This window comes from Equus quagga, chromosome 3 (genome assembly GCF_021613505.1).
Source record: "Equus quagga isolate Etosha38 chromosome 3, UCLA_HA_Equagga_1.0, whole genome shotgun sequence".
Lineage (NCBI taxonomy): Eukaryota > Metazoa > Chordata > Mammalia > Perissodactyla > Equidae > Equus > Equus quagga.
Window position 1 is genome coordinate 99152540 of NC_060269.1, and position 22355 is coordinate 99174894.

General features: G+C 37.1%; 1 protein-coding gene across 1 annotated transcript in view; it reads left to right on the plus strand.

Moving 5' to 3' along the window:
* LOC124236803 (A disintegrin and metalloproteinase with thrombospondin motifs 3) overlaps positions 1 to 22355 on the plus strand; it is a 73077-nt gene that overhangs the window by 12991 nt on the left and 37731 nt on the right. Inside the window, exons 2-4 of the mRNA XM_046655753.1 lie at positions 535 to 734; positions 19748 to 19831; positions 21678 to 21834. Coding sequence (XP_046511709.1) covers positions 535 to 734; positions 19748 to 19831; positions 21678 to 21834 — 441 coding nt within the window. The remainder of the gene's footprint in view (positions 1 to 534; positions 735 to 19747; positions 19832 to 21677; positions 21835 to 22355) is intronic.

A 22355-nucleotide genomic window follows, 5' to 3' on the forward strand; every position in this document is an offset into this window, starting at 1 on the left:
ATCGTACCTCTACATGCTGTTGTGTTGACGTGGTAGAATTTGATTTAAGTTAAGGCTACTGGAAAAAGAAGTAGTTTAAATTTATGTGATAGAAAATTCTACACTCCATGATTATAGTAACTTAAATTAACCACTGTAAACTTATCAACACATGATTTTAATTTATCATCTCCATTTATTTAATAACTACTTAGCCAGCACATATTCTGTTTCCCTGTCTTCCCTGCACTGGAATACAGCCGAAGGAGGACTAAACTACTTTTATCCTCACAGAACATTCAGTCTGGCACGGTGGTGCTGCTTTCTGTACAATAACATTATTTGACCCTCAGTGTTGCTGTTCTATGTTGACTTTACAGGAGGTCTGTCTGATCATATGCATGTGTACATTACTTGAGGAATAAACTGAAAAGCAGGATCTCAGTGATTATGGATTATAGTGATAGGCCCTCTAGAAGATTCTTTTTTGTGGGAAGTTATTAGAAGGCCCACTGGGGAATCGGAAATTCCTGAGTTCCTTTTGTTTCTTGATAGAGTCGGATCTGGAAGGCCTTGATGATCTAGGGACCGTTTATAGCAACGTTGACCAGCAGCTGAATGAAACAATGAGGCGCCGCAGACACGCAGGAGAAAACGATTACAACATCGAGGTTCTGCTGGGAGTGGATGACTCTGTGGTCCGTTTCCATGGCAAAGAGCACGTCCAAAACTACCTCCTCACCCTGATGAACATTGTGAGTAGTGACTCCTTTTTGAGGCTTTTTGATCTTTTAATTCGCTTCTCCTGTTTTGTTAGTGTCTTTTGGAAACCTATGTGAGGATTTCCATGACTTCACCCCAAGTCCAAAATGTGTACGTAACTGCATTAAATTCAAATACTGATTTACACATTTAACATACAAGAAAACAGAAATCAAGGAAGCAGGCAGGAAAATTTTCTTTTGCGTGGTCAACTAGTTTTCCTTTGTCACCAAAGGCAAATCATAAATTTAAAAAGTCACAATGAGATGGAACTATAACATGAATTATGATTTTCATTTTGTTCTGGGTTTAATCAAAACTCTCAGGACTTTGTCCACTTGCCTTGATGTGGACCATGAAGGATGAAATAGTTCTTTTCATTTTGTGTCCCAGGATGACAAGGAGTGACTTAGGCCTGATAACTCTGTATGGATGCTTGTTATTAGAGCTTTTGAATAAGGCTAATATTTTTCAGTATTATATGATTAATGGTAATATATGTACAAAGCACAGTCAACTCTTGGCACAGGGCTGCACTGCAGTCATAAAGGGCTCATTAAATTTGTCCTTTATTTCTCCTTTATGAACCTTACTCCTATCCAAAAGAAATTTAGTCAACATCCTCAAACTGTTCTTTTTTTTTCCTTATGAATTCACAGAGAGCAATTAAGGAGAAATAATATACAAACCACCTATTTCTAAAAGATAATTGAGATAGTAATACACTCTATTTTATATATTTCACTTCAAAGAATTATAAAATACCTATTATATTGATCTAGCAAATTTATTACCTGAGCGTATTCTCTCTCTCTTTCAGCTTTGATTTTTAATTTAATTCCATTGCGAATTTACGTTGTTTACCTTCTTTTTTCCATGCTTAAGATTAGATTTCAAACAATTATACTGGAGAAGAAAAATTATTAATTTTATTAATCATGATCTTATTTATAATATTTAAGCCTAAATGTTAAATATGTTTTGTTTATTGTGATGTCAGTTTATAAAAGTCTACATATGCCATGTCTCTGTGAAATGAAAGATGAGTACAGAAATTCAAACACATTTTTGTTTGTTCATGAACACTAATTCATGTTGTGAAGACTAAACATCATGCAGAAAACAAATTACCAGCCTTGACAGTACGTGTGTATAGAGGATCATTGTTGTCATGATATGAATGCCTTTAACTCTTGATTAACTGTTTGTATGACTTGCTAGTTGTGTAACTTTGGGTGTACTGCTTAGTCTCTCTGTGCCTGCTTCAGTCTCTCTATCTATATAAAAAGAAAAATAATTAGACTTCCCTTACTAGGAATGTTGAGAGGATTAAATGAGTAAATACAAGTCATGTGCTTTGTACAGTGTTAGATACATATACATAAGTATACAATCATGTCACAGTTTTCCAAACGAAATTTGCTTCCAAAATTACCTAAAATTTAAAAATTCCTGTGGAGATGCTATTCCCACTTACCTCATTCGTTGTGTCCCTGGGCTGCTTTCTTCTACCACAAGGAAGTCAATCAGTCGACATAGACTTGTTAGGTGCTCAGAACTCTAGAAAGCTCTTGGAGTAATGCAGCAGAGATTTGACATGGTCCTTGTCCTTTCTGAACTAATTTAGTAAAGGAGGAAAAAATAAATATGTGAGAAAATTAAAAAGTTGAGCAATAAGAGGCATGCTATTATTACGACGTATATTGTAGGCACTATATTATAAATGCTGTGAGACTTGAGACAGAGGATTATGACAACAGTCATCCAAGTTGTGAAGTGATGAGAGTTTTAGATCAGGATTTAGGAGGCAGAGCCCTTCGTTCTAGCTCCATTACCGATTGGCTCTGTGACCTTGGACAAATCGTGTCCCTTCCTGGGATTTAGTTTCTGCGTTTATAAAATTCAAAGGCTCAACAAGATGTTCATCAATTCTGTAATTCACCAGGGAGCTGGGAGTTAAACGGAGTCTTTAGAGATTTGTTTTTCTCCTGTTGTTTATTTTGCTTTGTTTGTTTGCTTTTGTGTTTTGAAGGACACATGCAAATATAAAGGATTTCTAGGTAGACTCTATCGACAAGAAAGTAGAAATAGATGTAATATACTGACCAGACAGTAAATCTAGTTTGAAAGGTGTCAAAGAATAAAGAAAGTACTACATTTTAGGTTAAATAACAGTCAAAAGAATTGTTTTGTTTTTAATTCCATTAAAAAGGTTAGCTAATAGGCTGAGTCTCTGTCTCAAATACCAGGAATTATTCTAAAGTTAATAGAGCATCGGAGAATGGAACTGCACAAGAGAAAATAATTTTTAAAATTTAATAAGTTCATTGCATCTGAAGTAATTGTTGTAGATAGGGGTTTGGGGGAGACAATAATAACACTCCTCTCCTTCCCTTCCCAAGGTCATAACCAAGTGAGTGACAGACACAGTGATCAGACAGATGGGGAATGAATAGTTTTATTACTGATGAGAGCTGAATTGCACATGACTTAAGTGCGTAGCCACAGAGATTTCCTTATTCTAAATTAGTGATTCTCAACTGAGGGCAGTTTGTCCCAGCTCCTGCCTCCTGGGGACATTTGGCAATATTTGGAGACATTTTTGGTTGTCACGACTGTGAGGAGGTGTGACTACCACTGGTGAGAGAGGCCAGGGATGCTGCTAAACATCCTATGACACAAGGACAGCCCTACACAGCAAAGAATTATGAATTCTCCATCCCAAAATGTCAATAGTGCTGAGGTTTAGGACCTTGTTCTAAATTAGACAATCTTATTCACAACCCCTATCCCTTTCCAGCTGGATCATGTCAGGTTTCCCCTATAGGGGCAGACAGGCAGCTTTAAGCATGACAGACAGTGGACAGAATCCTTTCCTTACCTCCTCACCCGCCATTGCCTTGTGTAGGCTGTTAGATCCAAAACACTGAGATGAGCATGCTCTAATATTATTTTGTCTCAGATTCATCAATTAGATAAGAGTTGGAGGCAAGAAATAAACCAATAATGATATTTTAATGAAACTGCTTCATGGGAATTGGGAGTCAAGAAAATTGGGTTTTTCCTTTAATAATGTTTGAGTAATCATTATCTCCTATGTTAGCCGTGCTTTACGAGTTCCCATGGTTATGTAAAATCATGGCTCACCAAATTTGAGCCCTACACAGACACAGAATCTGTCTTTGCATGTCAGATAGGTTCAGACATAAACTGTAGGAGAAAATTGACAGCAAAAAAGTTTATCTCCTTGCGTTGATTTGGGGAGAAACATGTTTCTATGGTAGAGAAAAGAGCTGGTTTCTTTTCATCTCATTTGACACCTTTGCCTTAGTTGAGTAGTCAGCAAATATGTTCTTCCTTTATCTGGTAGTTAATTTAGTTTCCATACCAGAACCCAGATGGTATGCACTACACAGTTGCTGAGCTATCGGAGTACTCTCAGGTCCAAGTAACTTGCTTCACGATTGTTCCTTTGATTTAAACTGGACTCTTTCTTAAAGGAAAGCTGGTATTTCTTATTTCCTACTTTCTTATCTTGAAAAGTTCTTAAATTGTTAAATGTTAAACGTCTATTTAATAAAAGAATGGATGAATAAACAAATGAGTATAAATAATGTAGAGGAAGATGATGAACAATATTGGGAGGGAGAAAATTTGGACTTAAAACAAAGGATAAGGATGACAAATGGAGGCTTTTCATTAGCTTAATGATATAATGAAAGCACTGGGTAAAAAGTAAATTAACATTTATTGGGTGATATATGTTTTTTCGAGTATATTTCAAGATGGGAATTATTATTATTATTTTTCTAGAGGAAACAAAGGCTTTAAAATGTTGATAAAGTTGAGGTAAATTTTTAAAATTATTTGAAGTATGTAAAACAGTCTCAAATAGTGATAGCATAGTGATGGTAATCATTAAAAGAAGACAGAGTGGGAGCAGGCCCAGTGCCTTAGTGGTTGGGTTTGCATGCTCTGCTTCGGCAGCCCAGGGTTCATGAGTTTGGATCCCAGGTGCAGACCTACACACTGCTTGTCAAGTCATGCTGTGGCAGTACCCCACATACAAAATAGAGGAAAATTGGCACAGGTGTTAGCACAGGGTCAATCTTCTTCACCAAAAAAAAAAAAAGAAGAAGAAGAAGAAGAAAGGGTGGAGCTTCTGACTTGGTGAACACATGAAGGTGCTGGGAGGGTGGTGCACTCAGAAAGAGCATGGAATCTCCACACTTTTTGTGCCCCATACATTGCCCTATGCATTTCTTCCATTTGGCTATTTCTGAGTTGTATCCTTTATAGAAAACTGGTAAATGTGAAAGAGGCAGCAAGCAGTCTATAGTGGAAAGGCAAGACAACCTTGGGTTCAAACCTGCCCGCAGCACTTACAAGGTGAGAGGCCTCATACCAGTAGCAACTCCTCAACACTTCAGTTTCCTTACCAGTTAGATGGGGATGGCCATCTTGTGCTCACAGGAGAGTTCTAAAGAAGGGAGGAGATTGTGAATACAGCATGCCTGGAACTGAGAAGGTGCTGAGCAGATGGGCAGCTTACAGTTGCTCTAAAAGAACTCAAAGTTCTTCTCACAATTTGCTCTTTCTCCAAAGTCAACTAGAAAGGGAAATGGGGCTGATAATGTGATGTGAAGGCAGACGCATGTTTGCAAGTATCTGCGATGAATCAGACACAGGTGGAGGGCTTTCCCAAAACAAAACAGCAAATTTGTGAAAGATCTAAACAAGGTAGCACTTTTCTCTGAGGTTTCAAGGGTCAAGTGAATGAGTCTGAACAAGCTCCTAGGTAATTTTGATATGACTTCCTAAGAGGAGAAGGATGCCCTCTTCCCATCCCCCTGCTCCTTTATAAATCAGTGAAGGAGAGAATAGTCAGGTGCCTTCATTGCCTTTCGTTTTTAACTCTTTCTTTTTTATACGTCTTGAAATTTCTCCAAGCCTTGTCTATAAAGAAGAAATAAACAGATATGAATATATTCTAAAACAGCATGACTATTGCCCATTCTTAGATTCTTGACTAGTTTTTATGTTTCAAAGAAGAGATATGCAGTGAATATATGATTTAATAGTAAATAAAATCAATATTGAAAATTATGAACCATTACTCTTAAACATCAACTTTTATTAAAGTATAACTTACAAACAATAAAATACACATTTTAAGTGTAGAGTTTGATGAAGTTTTATTAAAAATTATATTTTTGTTTCAGCATAGTTCTTTTTCAGATACCTTCAGAGTTTACAGTAAACAAATTTAGTCTTGCCTATCTGTTCTTCCCTTTCTCAGTAAATGGCACTTTATTTACCCTGTTATTCAAGCCATAAACCTTCTTTTATGATAGAGATGTTTTTCCCTCTTGGGGATGTACTTTACTAGAGAAAATTAAGTTATGAATAAATATGTATAATGTAAAATCTAGAAAATGGTAATTGACTGAGAGGGAGTATAGATTGAGTGCTATGGGGGGAAGAGTATTAGAGATGTCTTTGAAGTAGGAGAATGAGGAAGGATATGAGGAAGAAGTACGCTTGAAATTGGCCTTGAGTGTTAGTTAGAAGTTAGTTCTTTGGAGATGGATGCTAGGGAATTCCAGGCAGAGAAGAGAGCTGAACATTCAAAGCTCCAAACAGATGCTTAGCATATATTTAAATTTGGATATATATAGGTTGCATGAAAGAAATTAATGCAAAATAAGGAAATGAAGATAGATCGCAATTATACAACTCCAGAGGGTTTTTCTTCTGTTACTCTGTTTATAAAACCAGTCATTGAGCCAACAATAGATGGGTATTTACTATATTTAAGATATTGGGAGAATATAAAGAAGTTCTTGGCAGGTTAATACCAGGAAGCAGAGTTTGGTAAAGGTGATGAAATGAAAACAACTCTTCTAAGTGTTAGTTTGATCTGAAAGAAGTACAAGTCGGTGCTGGAGGATCATGTCCTTTTTTTTATTGGAGCTAGTTAAATTTTTACCAAATTATTAAGTGAAAGTCAATTAAAAGGACATAAAACATATGTGTTCCATCTACTCTAATCCTTTTGGAAGCTAGAATTTCTCTCAGACACTACAATACCTAACTAGTATTTACGATCATTCATCTTGACTTTATGGGTCATTGGCATTTTTCTTTCTTTACATATTCAGTTCTACATATTTTGGTGATAATGTTTAAAGCCATCAATATCTTAATGTTATCCTTTCTTTGTATCTTGCAATACTGTTCTGTTTAATATAACCATTTATGACAGAAGAAAGGAAAGGTTAGGGAAGAATTAATATTCTAAGATTGACTAAAATGAACCCACCTAACTTGCTTCCTAGTCTAGCAATCCATAAAGTAGGTCCTGTGTTGGTTTTCACAGTCATTAATAAATTGGTATCAAAGTTTAAAATCTACGTGTATTTGGACTACTAGGCAAAATAGCAAACTAATGTTATTTGTGTAAAAGTGAATCTACTTATTCATTAAACATTTATTGAGCCATCAGTACAATGATCCCTGCCCTCAAGATGTTTACAATATAAAAGAAAGACCAAAAACCATGGTATTTTTCATTTGCAAGGACAATAAGAAGCATATTAATGTAATCCGTTTACTTTATAGGTGAAGAAATAACAGCGCACATATGCTACACTGTTTCGGTTAGAGTGGCTATTTTTGCTCAGAAGAAATAAGATACATTGGTTTCAGAAAAGCTCATCTTTTCACAATTTCTGTAGTGTTCAGAACCCAAGCAATGGGTAGTAGATATCATGGCAATTAAAATCCACATTCGTGCCTTTGTTCTTTGGTCTCTAAAAATAACCTCTTTCACATTGTTCTTTCCTCCCCTGCCTCCTCCTTTCTGTCCTTCCTGGTGATATTTCATTTGTCAAGATCAGGATTGACTATAAGCTATGAACCTTTCACGAATTATTCCCTCCTTAGTGTAAAATTTGTGATTCCTTAACAGCAGTTCTCTAATAAGCTGTTTGTTCCTTGAGTGTGGTTACTGTCCATTATTAAGCTTCATATTTACAACATCAGAAACCATGACTGCCCCATAGTACACTGCAATGAAATTTTAATTGATTCAGTCTTTTAACAAAACTTTTAATGCTATATACCAGGTATGTAGTGGTAAACACAAAAGGCTTATTTCCTGTCCATACTAAGAATGCAGACTGATGGAGAAATCAAATAAACACATCATAAGTTATGATAAGAGCTATAGAGGAAACCAACAGTTTTCTTGGAAAGGGATTAACACGGCAAATGGGTGATAGGGACTATACATAGATGTGATGGTCAAGAAAGCCTTCTCCCAAGAAGTGATGATTCAACTGAGACTTAAAGTAAAAGAAGGAGCCAGCCATTGAACAAGGACATGTGTTTTAGTTACTAAAAGAAAGCCACAGTGGCTTGAGTCTAGCATGCCAGGAGTCAGGTGGGGCTTGGAGAAGAAGGCAAGGAGCTTCATGTCTTCTTTTATGTTAGAAAGAATAGATTGGAGACGTTTAGGAACAATGAAGGCAGACCAATAGGAAATCAATTGTAGATGTCTACGCAAGAGATAATGGTTTATTGGACAATAGTGATTACAATAACAAGGGAATATTTATGGTAGAAACAATAGAATTTGCCAGTGGATCAGATTGGGGCTGAAGGAAAGGGGAGGAATCCACCATGATTTATACTTTTCCAGCTTAAATACTGCTGGATGATGGTGCCATTTATGTAGCCAGAATGTTACAGAACCAAAGTGGGTTCCCTCCTGGGAAGTTAAAACAGACTCTACACAAAGTAGTTGTCTCACAAAGTAAAGTATATTTGCGGCAAATAGGAGACCATGAGGAATCATTTCCAGAGTCAAGGCATCCCACAACAAAGGGAAGCAGGGACATTTATTTGGGATAGGGAATGAATATTCAAAAGGGAGAGGTGAGTATTCTGTTGCACAGACTCAGTTGGAAACCATACTTCTAGGTACACTGCAGGTTATGGTAATAAGGCCTAATCTCCTCCTGGAGAGATCTTAGCATTAAAAATAGGGCAAAGGTCATAGGCAGAGCTCTCTGGTGAGGCTTGGTCCAGTTCAGGGTGGTTGGTGATTGCATCTCCTTAACATAACAAAAGGAAAAAGAACAATTTGGAAAAACAGTTAAAATATCCAAACCCACCCCTGAGTTCCCCAGGGTAACTCGTTGGTGACAGGAATAGTCTATGAAAAATAAAAAAGATTGTGTGGAATCAAGGTTAGTGATGAATACTTTGAAGGGGTTTGAAATCCTGTAATTTCAGATCTAGATTCTCAAGAATGATTTAATGTTATTAAGGATGAAGGCTTATACTGCTACCAATTAACATTTAGCCTTTGCTCTGTGCCTGATCATATGCTAAATACTTTCTATGAAGTACATCATACTCCTCAGCCCTGAAATATGTTCATTTTTAGTCCTACTTATAAATGAGGAAATTGAGATTTAGAGAAGTTAGGTGACTTTTCCAGAGTCAGACAGCTAGTAGGGGGCATAGCCAGGATAGATCTCTCTGCCTTCGGAGCCTGATGCTCTTCCTCCCTAAGCTTTACTGACTCTTATTTCAAAGTGGAGGCGTTTTGTATATCCACTGCCAAATAAAAGTCTGACATCTTTCCTTTACCTGTTTCTGTGTCCTGTTAGAAATACAATTCAGTCATTGAAATGAAAATTCAGTTACTTCCCTGATTGAATTGAATCAGCTAGCCATCTAGTTTAAGATTCTCTCTAACAGGGTGATGGAACAGCTTGAAAGGGTGGGTTTTCTTTCAATGTGCCAGATGTTCCCTGTCAGTACTGCTTAGCTGTCTGTGGCAGGCATCCTTGTCTTTTGCTAAGATCCAGGAAATGACCTGGGTCTGTTGTACCTACTAAAATTTTCAGTGCCCTGCAGAAAATTGAGTCTATGCTTTAATCTCAAGATTTACCAAGTGAAAAGAAAACAATTCATTTGAAAGGATGCTTCCTAGTATGAAAAACAATCTTGTACTTCCAAGTAATCATTAATAATTGAGAGAATTGAGTAATTCTTTTGTATATTGAAAGTGGCTACTTATGATGGACAATGAACTAATAACCACATAGTTGTGTTATCTGGACATGGCAGCTTCCTTACCTAATATTTTTAAAAGAAAATATATACGTCACAAAAGTACTCCGGTCCTAACAAAGCATTAATGGACTTTCTCAAGGGTTAGCAAATATATGTGGTTACTGGTTATTTCATGATGATTCAATCTCTACACTGCTTTTGAGATCTTGACTAATGTGTTTCTGAAAATGGTGAATGTGAGTGCAAGGCAGATTTATCTGGGAGGATACGTATTCAGGCAACCTAAGCAAATCATGTAGCAGTTTTCTCTTTTGAGTCATTATCTTTAATCTATTTCTTACATTTAAATCCACATCAATCCTCTAGGCATTTATTCACCTAGCATACATGCCTTCCCATAGGCCAAGTCCTGTAAGATTCTAGGGAGGCAAAAATCAGTAAAATTTAACTCCTTTCCACAAGGAGCTAATTCTTGCAGGTTAAATGAACAAATCAACAAATAATACTACTAATAAACTGTGGTAGATTCTCCAAAAGATTCAGCTACAAAGTACTATGTAAACATTCATGAAAAGGAAGGGATGCGTTTTGACAAGTAATGCTAGTGGCAGATGAAGTCTTCACAGAGGATGTGTCATTGGAGTTGGGCTTTAAAGAATGAATGGGCATTTCTCAGCTAGAAAAAGAGAAGATGGATCTTGCAAGACGGGGAGCATATTGTAATACTAAAAGTGGTAGCTCATGATGTCTTTGGAGCCACTGGAAGTTTGTCTGTAGGTAAGATGGAAGGGTATTTAAGGGAAATGGCAGAAGATAAGGCTGGATAGAGAAGCTGGGGCTACCTTTAGAGAAACATATGTGCTGTCCTAAGGAGTTTGAATTTAACCTTGCTAATGAAGAGTCATAAAAGGTTTTAAAGAAGATGAGTAACTTGTTCAGTCTGTTTTAGAAAGAGAATTCTGAATGCATTAGAGTGATTTGTAGGAAGTGACTCTGTCAGACACTGTGTTATGAACATAGACACATAGTGTCTAAGTGCCAGAATCAGAGGACAAACCAGTCTATCTGGCTCCAAACTCCTTGTGGTTTACACAACAGCACTCTGCCTCAGCAAACTGTCTTAATCTCCCCAATGTGGATTGAGGTGTGGGGGACGGGAATTGGCCACCCCATGATATGTCTCTTTGGTATGAAGATTATTTGGGGCTGGTTACTTTTAAAAACTGCAGATATGAGAGAAACTGAAAAGTAGAAGTTGTCCTTTGTAAGAGACATTTACATTTGTAAGGGAAATCTCCATCTGGAAAGGTATCTCCCTCTCTGTACCAGGAAGAAGGGGATGACCTTATCTCTAGAAAATCTTAATCAATGCCAAAGGCAAGGACTTAAATCTGCATCCTGTTTACTGTACTTGTGTGATAATCTCCCATGATCGACTCCCCCTCCACCCCCAACATCCTCCTTTGTCTTTAGCTGAAGGTGATATTTAAGGTGGTGGCTTCAGTCATTTTGGCAACTTGCTCAGCTTGCCTGAGCCTCTCCCATATATACATGTTATAAAGCTTTGTTTCATTTTCTCCTGTTATTCTGTCTCATGTGAATTTAATTTGTTCTCCAGCCAGAAGAACCCACAGCAGGTAGAGGAAATGTCTTCTTCTCCTGCAGTTGATAACCAGGTCACAGAGACAGATTGGAGTAAGCACAAGTCAATTCAGCCACCTTATATATAAGCATGCACACCTCCCCTGGAATATCCTGGACCAGTCATTCTAGAAGAGAGTCCCCACATCATGGGTTAAATTAACATAACACGACATCCACAGAGTGTTGTTGCCTCAGAGGTCCCTTTGACTTTTACCAAAAAATCAGTAAAAGTCTTTTTTCCCAGCCTTTATTTTTCCCAGAGTCCTAAAACACAGAAAAAGCTTTTTAGCTTTCTCATTCTTGAAGAAAGGGAATCAATCCCACCTGAGCTTTTGGTGTGCTTCTGCTCTTCCAAAGGCTGAAAGTGTTTGTAAGGCCTTGTAGCTGAATTGCCTAATCTTGGTCCCCCCAAAGCTCCTTTGATGTTTAAAGGAGGTAAAAGCATAATTAACATGAAAAGACAGACTCATCGTTATTCAAAAGAACTATCTGACCCTAATAATCTGCCCTTCTGGAGAACTACTGAAATGGACCCAAATTACCCAAATGCAAGCATTTGCAAAAGTTTTAACAGATTATTGCAGCATTTCAACTGAGTAAGATGCATATTAAGCTGCTAGACGTGAAGGTGGACAGGAAGAACTAGGTCTGAGAGATGTTGAAAGGACTTGGTAATAGCTTGACTGTACTACTTGGAGAAGAGGTAGGAGTCAAGGATGATTTGTCTTAAATTGTGGTGGAATGGATATTCAGAAGAGAAGAAGGGTTTAGGAAGAAGCCAAGTAAACTTTGAGGTATATAGGTATACTTCCACATGCTTAGATCTGTTTCCAGAGTTGAACAGATGGCTCTGGAGCATGAGAGAGGTGACTCAGTGGTACATACATAAATATTAGGAATTCATCAACTGATAGGTGTTGGTTGAAGAAATAGCAGTAGATGAAATATTGCAGGAAAAGTATGTGAGAAGAAGATCAAAAATAAAACTTTGAGACACTCTGATCTGTGTGAGCTAGGCAGAGAAAAAAGAGCTAATATTGGTAAAGAATCAGAATAGTATAATTGAAGAACATAGTGGTAAACAGTACTAAATGCTGCAAAATATTGTAAATGGGTTATTTTTGCATGATGAAGGAAAATTGAGAATATTAGTAAAAAAGGAAATAGAACTCCAAGAAGGAGAGAGATTGAGTATGGGAAATGGAGTTGATTTTTTGTATCGGATGTCTTTAAGGAAGTGGGAAAGAGCCTTAGAAAAAGATGGAGATTTAACACTGCCGCTGTGACAGAAAGAAACACATAGCTAAGGTATTGTGAAAAGAGAACAGGCGTTGGCATCACATCGACTTATTTGAATTTTGTCTGTGCTCATCACTCAGGGAAAAATTCATATAACTTCTCTGGATCTCAGTCTTTTTCTAAAGTAGTGACAAGGAACTCTCTTTTGTAGGGTTCTCAGCTTTCAGGAGAATGTAGGCTGAGCCTGGGCACTTGCTCTTCTCTTCACCTGGATTTCTCGTTCCCCAGCTAGGAGCAGGACCATATCCTTGCTGTCCATGGGTCTCTCTGCTCTGATGACCCAGTCTCAAGTACCTTCTTCCTCTCCCTCTTGTCTTCTATCTATCACATCACTCAGATTTATTTTCTTCGTAGCACCTAGTCCCATCTGAATGACCTTGTCTGCTTATCTTTTTGCATTGATTTATTCTCCCATGCTTGTAGCCTGTTTTACCTGTTAGAATATATTCATGATAAGAGGAGAGATTCGAACTGGTTTACTATTCAGTTCCCTGCCCCAGGACAATTGGCCACATGGCAACTGTTGAGTAAATATTTGATAAGACTATTCATAAAAAGTAGTTATTCTTAATCTGAGATCGGAAGTGAGAGAAGAAGAGTTGGCGGCTTGGAGACAAGTACTAGTAAAAAGAATATAGAGTCTGGGGCTGAGAATCCAAGTAGGTAAGTGTTTGCAACTTTTAGCTCTACAAGAGATAGTGGTGGATAGAGTAATATTTTTTCCCAGTCCATGTCAGAATTCTTTTATTTATTCTTCCAGCCAAAATCACTTAGGCTGTCTTGTCATTACTTGTTTCCCTTCAGTTAACCAAAAGTCTTTTTCTAAAAAAATCATATACACGTACCACTTATTTGCTTCTCTGTGAATAATACTACTAATGATGGCTAACAATTTTTGTGTTCCTATTTGAAAGGGCCAGGCACCATTAAGCACTGTACATATATGAGCTCAATTATTCCTCTCCACAATCCTATAAGGATAGTACTATAATTATCCCATTTTACAGATGAGAAAACTGAGGCATGGAGAGGAGTAACTTGCCCAAGGTCATGTAGCTAAGATCAAACCCAGATAGTCCAGCTGCAGAGCCCATGCTCTTAACCACTATGCTACACTGCCTCCGAAGACCTAATCCACTCATCTGAAAGAAAAATGAATGTTGCTTTGTTGAAGCCAGACAACGCTGTTCATCAGCTAGTCAGACAAAGCAGGTCAGACTGTCCTGCCAGGGAAATGTCCTGGGAGAAATTGTCCTGTCCAGGAACAAACCTGGAAGAAATTTTCCTTTCAAGGAAAGGAATACTTGATTTGATTTTACCTTTTTTCCCCCCTCACATCATTGGCAACCCCTTCCAATTTAAGGTCATCTGAAAATTGAATTAATGTTCTGTTTACCCCTTCTTTCAGGTAATTTAATAAAGACTCTGGGCTCAACCCTGAACACCTCACAGAAAATCTACCATGCTCCAATAGATCGCCTCACATGGTGAAAGGATATTCAGTTTTGCATAGGCAAACTTTGATTTGCATTATGTAGTGTCAAAAACATGACTTCTTACAATGTTTATACTTAGTGCTTTTCTTACAACCCAAAACACTGGTTATAAATTTCAGTCCTACTTTTCTTTTCTTATTCAGTTTTTCTAGTGATCTACTCTAGGTCCTTTTTTATTTTTTCCCAATATTTTCTTAGAATATCATTATATTGATCATCAAGAAATTCTTATGTATAGTGAATTGAGAGTCCAATTCCTCATTTCCTTAAAATTTACATGAAGGGACATTATGAAAATGAAGTGAAAATTTTAAGTTCTCTCTTTCTCAATATGCTACCACACCAGTTTCTTAAACTCAGGGGTAGCAAATCACTATTAATTCTTCTAAAACCAGAGCTGTTGTGCGTAGTGGCAGTGCTGTGCTCTGCTGGTCTGTGGAAGTGTAGCAATATGGTGAAAGCCACTGACTCTGGAGTCACCTGCCTAAGCGGTCATCCTTTGCTCTGTCTACTACCTCTGTGACCTTGGGCGGTTTAACTTCTCTGGGCCTCAGTTTCTTTAGATGTAAAATGGAGATGATGATATCTCTAAAGTTGTTGCAAGGAAACTTGAATTAGTAAAAGTAAAGTATTTAGAACAATGTCTGGAGCCTGGAAAGCTATGTGTAATATTAGGTGTTGTTTTTCTTCATTGTTGATATTGCTATTTATGTAGGAGAAATTGCTTTCCTTGTCTTGGTTCATCTTGACAGACTCAAATGGTTCATTCAGTATGATATTGTAGAGGAGGATGGCATTTCCTCTACCCACTCTAAGTCCTTCTGGCTGGGCTACGAATTAAATTCACATGAGAAAATGAAACAAAGCTTTATAACATGTATACATGGGAGAGGCTCAGGAAAACTGAGCAACTCACCAAAATGGCAAAGGTTCTCATCTTAAATACCATCTTCAGTTACAAAGGAGGATGTTGTGGGTGGGGGAGTCAGTTATGGGAGATTACCAGAAAAGCACAGTAAACAAAAGTGAGGTTATTATGCAGATTTGAGTCCTCACCTTCTTCATTGATTAAGAGTTTCTAGAGATAAGGTCATCCCCCCTTCCTCCTGGTACAGAGAGGGAGACACCTTTCCAGATGGAGATCTTCCTTACAAATATAAATGTCTCTTACAAAGGACAACTTCTACTTTTCAGTTTCTCTCATATCTGCAGTTTTTAAAAGTAACCAGCCCCAAATAATCCTCATACCAAAGAGACATATCTTGGGGTGGCCAATTCCAATCCCTCATGATATGCTTTTAGATCTTTATGTATATAATTTATTGATTGTTAAAATTTGTGATTAACTTATAGCGAGATCATAGGAGTTTCTTTATGCCTCCAAACATAATGTTTTAATGAGATAACACTGAAAAACACTCTAAATAAAAATGTCTTCAGTATTTTTCTTTGCTTTTAAGAGTCAAATGACTCAATATTTTCCTCAGTTTAGAATATTTTTAGATTCTTATTTAATTTTTAGAAAGTTGTTTTATTTGTATGTAAATATAGGAAAAGGCAGACATATCCACTGGTATGTTAGCCCAGCCAGGTGCATGGAGCAGCCTGTCCTTTACCTCCTCTAAAATGCGCATACTGCCATCTGCTGGAAAGAGCTTTTGCACAACATTTAGACAGTATTTTTGAAAAAATTAAAGTGTCAATTGATTTTTCCCATACTTTTTGTGATAATTTAAACTACAGCATTTGTTCAATTGGGATTAAACAAATTTCAAGTCTAAGAGTCTTGAAGTCCCTTTCAGTGAAAACTAATATGTGGGCAGTTGTTTTTTCACTCTTTTCAGGTGCATTATGAAAATACATTCACAAATCTTTAAACCTGTTTGGGGGTTGGTGGAAGGTACCAAAGCACTTTGTGTTTTGCTGAGGGCAGTTGGGTGGCATTTTGTTTGATTTGAACAACAACCCTGTTAAGCAGGCTGAGCAAGTCCAATTATAATTTGCCAATGAGAAAATGGAGGCTCAGAGAGGGTGAGTGACCAACCCAAGGTCACTCAGTTTATCAGTGGCATAGTTGGAACCAGACTCCAGGTCTTTGAATATCTAATCTTGTGGTGCTGATTATTGTTTTTAACTCATCATATCCTATAGGTATCAGAGTATAAGAATATTGCATCCTATTATCAGTAAGGCCTGGCAAGTGAAAAGCAGCCAAATTATTAAGTACATTTTAAAAGTTAATAGTGTATAGGAAGCAACTTTTTTAAACCTTGAAAAGCAAAATAATAAGTGATATCCAGTGGTTTGCATAATACAGACACCTAATATTTGTTGATTTGCCACAATGAAAAACAACTTTCTGCTATGTATAAATATTATTCCCTTATATTTGATTATTTCCACCCATAATAATTTATGTATACCCTGTGATGGTTTCACAAATGTGTGCTGACTCAGAATATTCCATAACTGATTATGGTTTCTATTAGAGCATACTGTTATCTAACTAGCCTGGCATAATAGTGACTTTTGTTAAATAATACTTTTATTTTGGTGAATGGTAAGTCTGATTTTTTAAAAAGTGTTTTTTTATTCCATCATTTTACAATGTAATATTGGCATTGAGAGTATGAATTTTGTCCATTATACTTTCTCAGCACTGTACTGATTGTAAAAATTCACCAAGTATGAATGAATTCACTAATTTAGGGTGATTCTATGTACATTATACTAACTCAAATATCACAGGCTGTTTCTTATTATTACCACCTTTCATTCATTTTATGATTCTAAGATTTTCTGATGTAGGTATTTCCCATAACATTTAGAATTACAGTTGTCACTGCTACTACTATAGTTGTCACTTAATACAGTGGCTGAAAGTGCCTCCTGCTCCTCCAGCACCTCTCCTCCAGAAAGTAATTCACTTTTTTAAAAATCTACCCATTTTTCTTTAGTTTAAAATTTTATTGTTCCCCCATTTTGTGCACTTACTAACATTGCTTTCAGCCTTTTTTTTTTTTGCATTGAATGCATTTACATTTCAACTACATGCAGCAAAGTACATATTATAACTTTGTGAGTGAAGCCATCTTGCTAATTCGAAACAGCTGCCTTACAAAAAGTCTCTTGGAATATCCATGAGTCTCTAGACAAATGTGTTAGTGACAGGCCTGGCTTGGACATTTTACTTGTGTTGGAACTATAGCGTTAGGAATTTCTTATCAGATAATTAACCCAGGAGAGAGGGAGGATTCAGTCTTCCATTAATCAGTATGAGATGTGGAACTAGATAAGAGAATGTGCCCATGACCAAAAAAGTCATAGGAAACCACAACTATTTGTCCAGCGTTCAATTTTTCCTCATACTGACCTGAAATCTACCCCTTTAGTAGTGTGAACCCATGGTTTTTAGTTTTATTTTCTGTAGTTATACAGAATAAATCGAACCTCTTTTTCGTATGGTGGTTATTAAGTCTTTCTAGATTTTTCTTTGTTACTTCCCACACTCTAATTTACTTTAATGTCCCTCCCTCCCTCTCACTCATAAAATTTTTGAGCAATTTGTTTGCATGAATTAAATCTTTTAATTCTTACCCCAACCCTATGAGGTTGTATTCTTATTATGTCCATTTGATTGAGGCACAGGAAGATGAAGACCACACAAGCAATGAGGAGTTCAAGATGCCAACTGAGACTATTAGTAACTGGTGTCAGGCTCTTAGCCACTGCATCTCCCAAGCCATCCTTTACATGATGCATTTTCTAGGCTCCTTGCTCTTTTCTCTTCTCTGGACACATTCGTATTTTTCAACATCTCTCTTGTAAGATAAAACAGTCAAAATGAACTCAGTACTTCAGGGTGCTCTGGCCTGTAGTGGGACAACTTCGGTATGAGCTACCTGCCTGCACACTTGTGCATGCAAAAGTGCAGTACAGATTTTTTCCACTCCTTGGCTTATCTTGAACAGGTATTAAATTGGGTCTTACCATTCTATGCATGTGTGTGCATTTGAAAATGTGTGTGTCTATATATACATGCATTTTTCCACTTAAAAGGGCTATACATCCTTTCTTGTTAAACTACGCTTTCTCATTTTTAGTATATATGTCCTAGCTTAATCACCTCTTTCACCTCCATCTTAGCTGTTCTTCCCTTTTTTGTTCCATCTATAAATTCAGTAAGTGCCTTTAGTCTACAATTAAGGCCTTGATTTTTTTCAGGTGTTCTGTGCAGTGCCATTAGATTCTTGAAATATTTCATTTGAGATTTCTTGGTTCTTTCTTGGTCAGTGTGGCAATTCACAATTTTATACTTCATGCATTTTTTTTTTAGAGCGTTCTGTCATTTTTGAGTTATATTTCTTTTTTAAAACCTCTCTCAATAAGAGTATGCCTGTCTTTTCTCTGTAGGTTTTAAATTTGCTATGCCTACTGTCCAAACCTCCTGGATCTCAAGTTGAATTGCAGTTGGTTTTCCATCCCTCTTTTAGTTATTTTGACAAATATTGAGTCCCTGTTCCTGGGAACAGCTGAGAGCTTTGTAATCTAGCCAGATAACTCCACCTTCCCCATTCCTGCTAGCATTTGCCGACTTGCTAAGCAATCTTTATTCACACTGATTTTGCACTGCCTTAATCAGAAGACACAATGACATTCCACTTTAGATTCATAGCTGCCAATAATTTACTGTGTGTTTTTGCATGTCAGTTAATCTCTATGTCTTCATCTTCCTCATTTGTATAAATCTATGTTGGATTATGACTTCTGAGGTTGCTTAAATTCTATCATCTGTGATATTAAAGTTTATCAAGTCAACTTTGCTATTCTGAGCTATTTCCAGGACTGATATTCATCTCATATGCACTCCTACTGTCACCTTAGTAATGCAAATATTGAAGGACTTCTATACTATAGGACTTCTAAATAATAATTGCTTCAGGTGCCCTACTCGTGAGGAGGGAGGGGGCTTATAGGGCCACCCACTCACTGGCCTGCAGATAGACCACCACAGTTTCTGCTCATTGACTCCATGTCCATGGGTTCCCCTAACCAGACGTAGCACCCCTAGCGGGCAAATGCCTGCTGTCTATCTTCCTCCACGTGGTTGCAGGCACTCATAGCTAGCAGAAACTTCACCAGAGTCACTCTCCTGTGTTTACTTTTGGTGAATATTATGTGTGGATTATAACACATGTGGACTCTTTCTAATACTACAATAGCTTAATGAAGCCCTTTTAAAGCATATTCTCTATGTTCATGGTACTGTGGGGTTTATAAAATCAGTAATTCACGTGTCCAAGAATTATTCCAAAGCTAAAGGTAAGTGATTTTATTTTAAAGTTCTGCTTAAACTAAATTTTTAAAAAAGTGATTAGACACTAGTACTTGGGATTACATGGCTGATCCCTTAAATGTTGCGCATCTCATGAAATCTTTTGTGTGGCTTTTCCTTTAGTAATTATCTGCTTTGTTTCTAGGTGAATGAAATTTACCATGATGAGTCCCTGGGAGTGCATATAAATGTGGTCCTGGTGCGCATGATAATGCTGGGTTATACAAAGGTAAATTGTCTTAAAATGTCTTAACTATGAACATTAAGGACTGGGTTAACAACCAGAAGGTTAAATTGCTGAAGCTGTAGTGAAAGTGGCACAGATATGTCTCCTGTAGACCGCAGCGCTCTGAACTCAGGAAGAGAAACTGCCACAGTGAGCGGAGATCTCTAAATTTGAGCAGATAATGAATGATTTTTGTGCTAGTACCATTTGCTTTGTTTACTGCTGTCTAATGGAGTTGTAGACAGTTGTCTTGACTTTAGGCATGGCTGCATGAATGAAAATAAATGAATACCAATTTGAGGGAAGAGAATTTCCTCAGTCTATCATTATCGTCAAATTTGTGATTCATTTATTCATTCAGAAGATCTTTATTGAGTGCCTACTGTGCGTCAGCTGCTTTCTAAGTGCTTCGACTATACCACTGAAGAAAAACAACACAGGTCCTTGCCCTCTCATGATTTGTTAAAAACAATATTTTTACATGTATATCTTTCTAAAGAAAAGTGAAGCACACGTGAATATTTTTCATTTAAAAGAGCTTTAATTCTTTTGAAAACAAAAAGTCGGGTCAAAATGCTCACAATAGGCATTTCATGTAATGTAACTAACTTTAGCTGGCTTTAAAATGGCACTAGATGTGTCCTTGTCCTTGGAAATAATGAAATAGTTTCTCCCCCTGAGGAGAAAACGTAGGGACAATGACAAACTTGGCAATTTTCTTGATGTTTAAATAATTACATGCCCCCTCTCCCATAATTAATTCTACTGATTATGAAATACTAATGAATTATACATTTAGCAAACAGGAAAAATCCATGTCTTTGTATTTCATTATGTATGTAACAGCTACTTTTCATTTTCTGATGAGAAGGTGTCATTGGTCTTTGGCTTATACCGTAAAGCTGACCTAGTAACATTGACTACAAGTCAATTCCAGCTGGAGATGTTAATAGCCTTCAAGTGGTTGTTAAATTATTTGCTTGGAGAAGTATGTGATCAACATATAACAAACCAAGCTAATTTCATTAAGAATGTAAACACTGATAATAACATTTGCTGAAATGTAACAAAACTCTCAGTCTGTCAGCCAAGTAGGGACTAGTTTGGCGTTCTAAGTTCAATTTCTCATTCCATCAGAACTACTCTGGGAAGTGTGGCTCCTCAATTCTTCAAGGGTGGGCCCTTTTCCTCTGAACTTTTGACTCCTAACCATAATATGATAGTAGCAACATTCCAATCCAGCTATTGGAACTGCAAGATAAGTTAACCCTTCTTCATTACTGTGGTGTTAAAGAAAAGAGTAGTTGTTTTTTTCTGTGCGGGGTTTATATAATTTGACTGCTCCCATAAGAAAAGACTTGACCAGCTTTGCCAGCTCATTGAAGAACTTATATTCTTCCCATTTGCTAACTAATTCTGGACCAAAAAGAAAAAGAAATCGTAACTAAAGATGTTTCACTTTAACGGCTCTGGGAAAAAAGTCTCATGCCCAAATCTTTCCCTCTGTTTTTGTTCTTAATATCTTTGACACTAAGAATCTAAGCTGAATCAGGAAATATTTAGATTACTAGGATTCTTACCCAAATAACGAATATTGAATTGCCTCACAATAGCAAATCTCAGCTTCAGATGTTCCCATAAATGGTATCAGTCACCTCTCACATCATAAAGATATCCTTCACGGGCATTTAGAATTCCCAAACAAAAGTGGATATCTAAATAAGCCCCCAATAATATAATTGTACATTATTTAATTACTGTAATCCCAAATGTTAACTTCACAGAAAGTTGTTAAAGGAAGCCTTTGGGAAAATGCTATCTATGTCTTTAACATATTGTTTCCTCTTAGTCCATCAGCCTCATAGAAAGGGGAAACCCATCCAGGAGCTTGGAGAACGTGTGTCGCTGGGCTTGCCAACAACAAAAATCTGATCCCAACCACTCTGAACACCATGATCATGCAATTTTCTTAACCAGGCAAGACTTTGGACCTGCTGGAATGCAAGGTATTTCCATTAATATGTAGAAGAAAAACTTTAGGGCATGACTTTTCAAAAGTCATCCTAAATCATGGAGTCTGTTCAAATGTTCAGATCTCTGCCACCACTTTCCACCACGCATCAGGCAAGAATACATTTTCTTTCTATTGCTTCCAGTGACTTCTTTGGATTTCACGATGTTATATACCATTTAAATAATAAGATAAATTATACTTGCCTTTAAAATAATGGTTGTGCATTTGGGGTTTAGGGTGATGCTGTAAAATGCAGTGTGATTTCCAATAACTGTTTGGAATGGGAAAGGAGATGCCATAAGAAATGACTGCTGCCAAAGAGCTTTCTTCCAAAGTCAGCTTACATTTATCTAATAAATTCTGATGCAGACTTTGGAAAAAAGTAGACTGACGATTTCCTTTTCAACGTTGATGGAATTTCTGGCTCCCTTCATCAGCTCTATGATATGAAGGACCATTCACTACCCCAGAAAGACAGGGCTTAGTTGGTGAGCCCAGGCAGTTCCTTCCCTT